Raw genomic sequence first — 10,055 nt, 5'->3', positions numbered from 1 at the left:
AAAAGTTAACACTGAGAGAAATACATGTGTGCTTTGTGACAGTATCACAGTAACATGTGTCCTCATACTTAGAACAGACTTTTCACCTCTATGTTAATCTGCCAGTAATTCATGGACACACTTGTCTTTGGTTTTCACAAGCCACAATAACATCAATATAGCCTTTGGGAACTAAGTGAAAGCCTTTTGACTTATGCCTCTCAACCCAGCCCCCACATAACATACTTCCTCTTCCTCCCCACAGCTTAAAAAACAACCGAAGACGTGAATTTATTCGTCAGCTTTGAAAAATCCTGAGAGAGGGTGGTAGCATCTGTTTCAGGCAAAAATGAAGATAGACATCTTACTTTTTGTTCTCCTCTGCCTCCAGGCTAAAGTTCTAGCAGGTAAGTGACCCTCGTATGCGTTTCTTATTAGGTTATGACCCAAAGAGAGATGAAAAAGATCATGGCAAGAGAAGCCAAAGACCAGAGGATGGGCTTGGGGAACTGGGAATTATAAGAGAAGATTTATGTGCTCAGCTTTGGGCCTATAACTGAGATCGGATTTGGTTTTGGTACTTCCATTATTTATTACCTGTGATGTTGCCTTCTTTTGCTAAGGAAAATGGCTCAGGCTATATCATCACATTCTTATTATCTTCTTGGAGTTACTTTTCACTGTCAGGAAGCAGGATTCTACTTTCTTCCTCTCCTATAGAGATACAAATTAAAATGACTCCTGCCAACAGGACTTAAGCTACCAAGTTACTTAAAAGAAATAGCTTCTCACATCTGGAATGGGAATTCTTATTGTCTGGGAAAACTAAATGGATGATCTTTGAGGAGGAGCATTTCTATGTTTTCATCTTTTCCCATGTCTCATGATGCACAGTTAACCACAGAATTTTCCTTGGCATTGGATCATGCTAGCTTTCATGATAACAGGAACTTAAGGGATGAATGTGACAGGCGAAAGGGCATTTTTTATTTTGGAGCCCCTATCATTCCTCTTTACACTGGTTATTTTAGTCTCTTTTAACAACAAAATGTACATCCAAGGCACTCACAAAAATACTTCCATATTTTGATGGTATTTAGGTGACGGCTTTTGGTGTACATTATTTATAAACCATAAAAAAGGCCCCAAAGTTATTCTCACATGAGTCTTTTATAATAGAGTTGAGATTTAGGTGTCCTTGTCTCTAACTCAGAAAACAGTGGATGATTCCTCATTTCGTGTTATTTTTATTTGCTCTCCAACTCTGTGTGCCATATTCTTGATGGCTGGGAAGTTATACAAGTGAAGTGATACATGAGAAAGAAGCGCTGCTAACAGCAGAGTTGAAAGAAGACAATTTGACAGGCTTAATCACATCAGTAAATATATTTTGGAGTGGTACAGAGACAAACACTTTCATTTGCCTCCAAAATTTTAAACTACTCTGTCTTAACACAAATGTATTATACAGTGGAATCAGTGGAACTGGAGGGAAAAAACCCCCAACCTGATTAGGCATGACCTATGAAGTATTTAGAACACACAGACTTTGTGGTTGTTCTAGGGGATATTTAAAATTCACTTCCAGGCTACCATAGTTACGCATTTGCCTGTGCTTTCTCTAAAAACAAAGAATATCCATGATTAGTTAGGGTGAATGGAGTCTGAGTGGTATTCATTTATTTAAAATGTTTATTCAGGACATGCTACATGCAAGACACCATGCTTGGTGATGAGGGAGATGCAAGAATGAATAAGATGTGACCTCAGGATGCTTATATTTGAATAGGATTGTTGATTTTTCTTTGTGCCACCAAAGTGCATTGTTTTGAGGAACAGTCAAAAAACATCAAAGCACTAGATCCATCTGAATTGCATCAACTAGACCCCAAGTTACTTGTGTTAATATTGGCATTTTTTTCTAGTTTAGACCCAGTGTTAGATGAGGTATTTCAAGTCACCAGTGATGTGTTAACTCCAGATAGTAATTTAATCTTTCTAGAGTGCAATTAATCTTGCATCATTTTGACATTTATTCACTGAGTTTCATAGTAAAAATAGCACCAGGGGTACATCTTATTTTTCATTTGACAATTAAAGAAACTGAAGCACCAGTGACTAAGGACACATAACAGCAATGATAATGATGAACTTATATAAAAAAAGCTCTGTCAAAATCTATAGATTTTCACAATAGCTGCCCTTCAAAGATCTCAAAGCAGAAGAAGAATGGAAGTAGTCCTATAGAATTCAGGCTTCTAGAGGGAAGAGGCTATTTCAGTTTGTATTTGTGTCCCAAGTACTTGTTACAGTCAGTGGCTAGAACCTAGTGGGTGCTTAATAAATATTTGTTTAATTGAGGGCAGAGCAGGCAGGAGTGGAGGGAATGAGAGTTCAAGGTTCATAACTCCCACGTGGCAGGTTTGCTCTGAAATTCCTGTGAAAATCATAAATAGATCATGATAATATGGCTAAATAGGAGAGGTTGGTCAATGAAGGGATTTTAAATTTATTCCAGTTCTCTTTGTGTCTCCAAAAAAAAGTTTAACTAAGCCTAGATCTTATTCATTATGGTAGTTATTGTCTGTTGTGGATAGAACAGCAAGAAGTAGCTAGGTGGCCCAGAAAAATAGAGTGCTAAACTCAGAATCAGGCTTACCTGAGTGCAAATCTCACCTCAGACACTTACTATTTATATGAGGCTGGTCAAGTCACTTAACTTCTCTTATCTCTTGGGTTCCTTAACTGTGAAATAAGGATCACGATAGCACTGGCCTCACAGGTTTGTTTTGAGGATCAAATGAGATGTTTGGAAAGTGGTGGCACATAGTAGGTGCTTAGTAAACATTTGTTTCCTTCCTATAGAAAGCATATTTGACAAAGTAGGTAACTTCTAACTGCATTTAAAGGCTACTAGGAAACTAGTCTTTCCTAGCTTCATTCACTCATTTGACGAATACTTATAGAGCAACTATTTTGCTTTCATCATACTTCTAGTACACATAGTAAGTACTTAATAAAGGATTATTGATTAATTGATGATGCTTCCATGTATAAAACACTGTGGTATTCTTTCCTTTGCCATAAAACATTAGAAGCATTTATTAAAACAATATAAACATGATTTTTCATTGTAAAATACCAATAGTTCATATCTGTAGAGAACTTTACATGTGTGGGGGTATGTGTACACATAATATATAATATATATATTTATGTATGTATACATATACATATGCACACACAAACATATATACATACATACATTATATACACATACACACTCACTGCATATACACTGGATATCCCCATCTCTTCCTGGCTAGAAGTACATGGGTTATTCATTATCCCACTATTGATCAACAGGGAAGCTTTGATATACTCCATTTCTGATGTGATCATATGATCTTAGGTAACCTGGTATCCAACCCCCTCTTACCTCTCAGGATTTAGTGCAAATATCATATCAGTTTATCCCTACTGCACCTCAGAAACCCCAAGTTTATAAAATCCTTCCTTAGCTTCTCCAGTAGCTAGGATTATAGGCATGTGCCACCACATTCAGCAAAATTTACAATATTTAAAGAACCTTCATGTATAGTATGTCATTTGATCTTCATAGGCTAGGCAAAGGTCAGGAATGGTTCAAAAAGTTACAAGTATGGTAGTATTTTACATGATCATACATATATGGACCATATCAGATTGTTTGCCACCTTAGGGAGGGAGGAGGGGAAGGATCATTCTCTAATACTATTCTACTGTATTATGGAAATGTTTGTTTTATTTAAGTTCAGAATAAAATAAATACTTTAAAAAAGAATGGTGTGGATATATCCACATTTAGCAATGATGAAACTGAAGTTCCTTGTAGTTTGGTGATGTGGCCAAAGTGAATTACTTCTGTGGCTTGTCACTGGCAAATCAGAGATTAGAATTCAGGTTTTATGGCTCTTAATTCAGTGCCCTTTCCACTCCAAGATACAGCCTCTCAAGTTTCATGCTTTTCTTATCCATAAAGAGAAAAATACTTCCCTTCTTCCTGATACTGAGTGAAGAACCCAGAAGTTATCCCATAAAAATAGCATCTTTCTATGCCACAAGTGACTTATATACAAAGTTTTCCCCATTTTCCTAAATTCTAACTGCCGGTAACATATCTCAGCTCAGCATGTGTACAACTCACCCAACTGTTCCACTTACTGTATCATCTGCCATGGCACGCTATCCCCAATAACAGCTTCTTGAGTCAGAAGCTGTCTGGCAGTTTTGTTAATGAGTTGAAGTACAGAGCACCTTTTGTTCTTTCTTGGTCTAGTTAGCACCCACAGGGCTGAAAGTAAAAATGCAGCTTTGTCTACAAATGAAATGGGATTTAAATTGTGCAAGGGTTTCCTACCTCAGATTACAAACCAAACATGTCTCTCTCATCTTGGGGAAAACACATGTACACACACACACACACACACACACACACAAAGTGGAGTGCACTATGTTCCTAAAACATGCTTCCAAAATAAAGGCTATTAATATGTGTGCTAGCTAATTAACATGTAAGCATGGGAGCATTACTTTGTCCAAGATTTAACAATAATAAAGATGATTACGATAACAGAATATAATGCTTTAAGATTTTCAAATGCTTGACAAATATTATCTTATTTTATTCCCATAACAACCCTTGTGATATAGGTGCTATTATTATCCCCATTTTTATAGAAGAGGAAATTGAGGCATACAGAGGTTGTGACTTGCAAGGGATACATAGCTAGTAAGTATTTGAATTTGAACTTAGTTCTTTCTGACTCCAGCACTTCATCTAACTGTTCTATTTAGCTGCCATTTTATAAGATTTTGTGTGGGTATTTTGCATGCATATTATAAGGGAAAAACCTAAGGTAGTGATAACAGCAACTCAGCTCAAATGTGTGTAGTTCTTTCCAAGTGATATGGTTAGTGTACATATTATTCCCATTTAATGGATGAGGAAACCGAGGCTCTGAAGGGTAAAGTCAGTTGTCTATAGTCACATAGGCAGTTAGTAATGTAGTTGAAACTAGAATTTATGTCTTCTGACAAGTTTAATGCTTTATCTACTCTATCACATTGATCCTCCAGGTGTTGACCCATTTCACCTCCTCTCCATTCCATGTTAATCAAGTGGAGCATATTCATTTAGTAATTATTTATTGAATGCCAACTGTCAGTCAACACTATGCCAGGTGCAGGGAGAGATACAAAAGAAATGTGAGACATAGTCACTGATTTCTAGGAGATCAATCTGGCTGATCTTTAATCATTGATTGAGACGCTGATCTTTAATCTGGTTGAAGAGAGAGGATACATGTATTTGAAACACATAAGTAACAGTATAAATTGATACACAATTATGGGCCAAATTAAATTCCATGGAAAGCAATTACCAAAGAACTCTAGAAAAGGAAGAGATCCATATACACAGGCTACAATGCTCAGGGAAGGCTTGGGACCAAGCTGGATTTTGAAAGATAAGCAGAAGGGGAGAGAGGGAATTCCAAATTGAGAGAACACAATGAATAAAGGAAGAAGGTTAAAACTAAGTGTGGTGAGTTCAGGAGACAATGAGAAGTCCAGTTTGGTTTGTCCAGGGTTTGTATTGGGGTATAGTATAGGAGATATATTTAAATGTGGATTGTAGGGTCAATTTACAAAGAGCCTTGAATAGTAGGTTGATGAGTCTAAACTTAGGTTGTTTTTTTTTAATTAAAAAATTTTTTTTTGGTGAGGCAATTGGGGTTAAGTGACTTGCCCAGGGTCATACCGCTAGTAAGTGTCAAGTGTCTGAGTACAGATTTGAACTCAGGTCCTCCTGAATCCAGGGCCAGGGCTCTATCCACTGTGCCACCCAGCTGCCCTAAACTTAGTTTTGCAAGAAATGGGAATGTTTTGGGCACAAAAATTGACATGATGTTGGTGATTTGCAAAATTCATTTAGCTATGAGGTGCTATTGGAACATGTGGACAAAAGTTGCACCAAGTGGGCTAGAATGGATGAGTTGTAAACTACATCATTGGAGCAAATTTCCAAATCAATAAAATCACAGATCCAATGGAGATTTTGAGTCTGGTGTGTGATAATTCTCATGGACTCTGCCCTTAATGAGACCATATCTGAAATACTTTATTAGTTCTGGGAAATATATTTTGGGAAGGATATTAATAAGCTTGAAATATATCCTGGGGAGGGTTAATAAGACAGTGAAGGTTGGATCAGCTCACATCATATGAAGATCAATTGAAGGACATGGGAGTATTTAGTCTAGAAAAGGGAATCCTTAGGGTAGGAGGATCCAAGACCTATCTTCAAGCATTTGAAAAGCTGTCATGGAGAACAGGTATTCAATTTGTTCTTTTTGGTACTGGGGGCAGAATTAGGAGCCAACGAGTAGAATGAGAATGAGAATGGCATTTATAACAATAATGTCAATTATATAGTGCTTTAAGTTTTGCAAAGCACATTATCTCATTTATCCTCCTAACCACCTTGGGAGGTCCTCATTTTGCAGAGGTAAAATTTGTCAGGCATGCAGTAAAAGGGATGGATCCTTTTTCAAAGATGCATTAGTCTAGATGGTCTCTGAAAACCTTTCCAATATTTCTGTTCTATGATTTTGAAAGATGACTAAGAACAGATATATTGAAAAAAGGAGAAAACTGATTCAATTAAGCCATCACTTGTACATCCTTTTTTTCCCCACAGTTATTTTATTTTTAATTTATGGAATAAAACAAGCATTTCCAAAACACAGTATAATAAAAAAAAAGATTGCACATGAAACTGCAAATCTATTATGTACAACTTGCTATTCCTTTTAAATATATAATAAACGTATCATGTACATTTCTTTTTTCTTTTTTTTCCTTCCTTCTCTTCCTTCCCCTTCCCTCCCTTAAAGGAGATGAGTTATGTTAAGCATCTTCTGGCCATAAAGCATTATACAAGTGTGAGTTATTGTTTTTAAGGAGAATTTGTAAACCTTAAAGCACAATACAAAATACATTGCAAAAAGGAAATGGAATCATTTCAGATAACTACCATGCAATAAGTAGTTTCTACAAGACTGAATATGAAATACCCCAATTGAGGAATGGTCAAAGGATATGAACAGGCAGTTTTCAGATGAATAAATTAAAGGTTTCTATAGCCATATGAAAAAACAATGTTCTCAATCTCCACTGATTAGAATGCAAATTAAAACTACTCCGAGGTACCATCTCATACCTATCCAATTGGCTAATATGACAAAAAGGGAAAATGATAAATGCTGGAGGAGATGTGGGGAAATTGGAACACTAATGTACTATTGGTGGAGTTGTGAACTGATCCAACCATACTGGAGAGTAATTTGGAACCATGCCCAAAAGGCTATAAAACTGCATAGTCTTTGACCCAGCAATACCACTGCTGGGTCTATATTTCAAAAAGATCATAAGATAGGGAAAAGGATCCACATGTGCAAAAATATTTATAGCTGCTCTTTTTGTGGTGGCAAAGAAATGGAAATTGAGGGGATGCCCATCAATTGGGAAATAGTTGAACATATATTTGAATGTAATGGAATAGTATTGTGTTGTAAGAAATGATAAACAGGTGGATTTCAGAAAAACCTGGGAAGACTTACATGAAATGATGTTGAGTGAAATGAACAGAATCAAGAGAACATTGTACACAGTATCAATAACATTGTGCGATGATCAACTGTGATAGACATCTCTTCTAAGCAATACAATGATCTAAGACAATGCCAAAAGACTTATTATGGAAAATGCTCTCCACATATAGAATAAGAACTATGGAGTCTGAAGGCAGATTGAAGCATACTATTTTTATTTTTGTTGTTGCTTTTTTTGTTATTGTTGTTTCTTCTTCCTTGTATTTTTTCATTTTGTTCCGACTCTTACAATATGACTAATGTGAAACTATGTTTAATATGATTCTAATGTATAATCTATGTTAGATTGCTTGCTGGCTTCAGAAGGGGGAAAAGGAAGAATGGGTGGGGGAAAAATTGGAACTCACAAAAGTGAATGCTGAAAACAATCTTTACATGTAATTAGAAAAAATAAAGGTCTGGTAAAGTGAAAAAAAGTGAAAAAACAAGAAAAACAAAAAAGACTAAATATGAAATAATGAAAACACACATAGGGATTAAAATAGGTGTTTTAAAAATATATGTGTGTATAAATTTACATAACAAAAAAAGAAAATTATAAATGTTGGAGGAGATGTGGGGTATATATATGTGTGTGTACACACACACACACACACACACACACACACACACACACATATATATATATATATAAAAGCTTTTCTGGGAGGAATCAAAATACACACAGAGAGAAAACTTAAATGTTTATCTTAGCTCCAACTGTTGGAATACCTATGGCCTTGCTAGACTTTCAAAGGTTATGACCAAGGCCCATATGTAATAATACTAAGAAGATTTAGTTAGATTTCAAAAAGATTGATTGGGCTAGGACAAAATGACATTATTATTCCTAATGAAACATTCATAGCTTACAATGGCAAATAAAATCTCAACAATTTTCCTGTAAGTGGGATCTCTGTGGGGCTCTTGTCCTAACCAATTCTGCTCCTTTAAAAATGGCAGCCAAAGGCATATTTTGCTGATGGCTTTGTTTTTATTCTTTTCATGTGAAATGGCTTGTGACACTTGAAATTGTTGTATTGGAATTCAAAATTTTATTTTGGGAAATATAAGAGACCAACTTGATGCTCCCAAGAGTATTCCTAAACTGTTGTTAGTTGAAATTCATTTTTTTGCTTTAAATTTTAAAAAATAAAAATAAAGTTTACCAGTGAATCTTACCAACAAAGTCAATAGAAATGTAAAGGCCTTTGTGTGTATATAAAAATAACCAAGAATTCTAGAATGAAAAATATTGTGACATATAATAATATATATTGACTTCTTTTGTCTTGATTTTTGTATTCAGAAGTTAGAATGAAACCTTGGCTATGCCTAAACAGGGTGGCTGGATTAAATCTAACAACTCAACAATCATTACATTTAATTGATCAGTTTGTTGGATTTTTCATGGAATTAATAACTTATGGTTAGAGTTAAAGGACCAAATCACTAGATGTATAACTTTGAATACCTTTCTTATGTTCATGAACCTACATTTTCTTATCTATAAACTGGGGTGAATCACATCTCATCTATTTAACTCCCTAGGTTGCTGTAAAGTTCAAATGGAAAAATTTTATTGTGATTTACTAAAATCCGAAATGTGTTATTCATTAAAATTGAGAATAATTTTCAGTGTCAAAACATCATTTTTGAATTGTTTTGCTACTGGGTGCTAGGGAGACAAGTGTTTTTATAAGATTTATGTACTGCAGTGACTGAGATTTGTGGAATTTTCACAGATAACTTGGTGGTAGGATTTTTCCTTTAGAATTTAAACTCCATGAGGGCATGGCTATGTCTTTCCCAAATTTTGTAAATGCTCAAACATGAATACAGTGTTATTGACAGAGAGAATGATTAATAAAAGCAAGTGAAACTGGTAACTAGTGAAACCAACTTATTAGGAGTAAAACAATTTGGTATTTTAAAAACAGTTTTTCAAAATGGCATTCTATAGATAATAGATTATCCTTTGAAGAAGAGGAGGTACACTTGGCTCCAATCGTAGGCTATTTAAAACATTTGTGAATTGGGCCTGGTGGTCCAAACTTCTAATCCTTGCTGCTAGGGCTGGTGAATTATTTGAACTGGGGGATTCTGAGCTGAAGTAGGGCCAAGTCAATGGAATATTTGCAATAATTCTGGCCCCAATATGATAAGCCTCTTGGAGTGGGGGCCCCAATAGGTCTTAAGGAGTGACAAACTGTCCCAGTTCAGAGACAGGCCAAAACTTCTGCAATAGGCTAGTTGTATGAGTGGCATTTATATCTTGGTGAGCCAGGCTGACAGCTTCAATTATAAAAAGAGCAAAAGCAACAAAGAGGGTATCTAATAATTGCAACATTATTTTTGTTGTTGTTCCCATAATGTTGTAACATA

The 10,055-nt window shown here is 35.5% G+C and overlaps 1 protein-coding gene across 1 annotated transcript in view; it reads left to right on the top strand.

Moving 5' to 3' along the window:
• The first annotated feature begins 258 nt into the window (after positions 1-258).
• The window catches only part of ICOS (inducible T cell costimulator), a 35,882-nt gene continuing 26,085 nt past the window's right edge, over positions 259-10,055 (top strand). The window contains exon 1 of the mRNA XM_043999263.1: positions 259-386. Coding sequence (XP_043855198.1) covers positions 329-386 — 58 coding nt within the window. The 5' untranslated portion in view covers positions 259-328. The remainder of the gene's footprint in view (positions 387-10,055) is intronic.

Source organism: Dromiciops gliroides, chromosome 3, assembly GCF_019393635.1.
Source record: "Dromiciops gliroides isolate mDroGli1 chromosome 3, mDroGli1.pri, whole genome shotgun sequence".
NCBI lineage: Eukaryota > Metazoa > Chordata > Mammalia > Microbiotheria > Microbiotheriidae > Dromiciops > Dromiciops gliroides.
The sequence above is the reverse complement of the archived record's forward strand: the minus strand, read 5'-3'. Positions and strand labels throughout refer to the sequence as shown.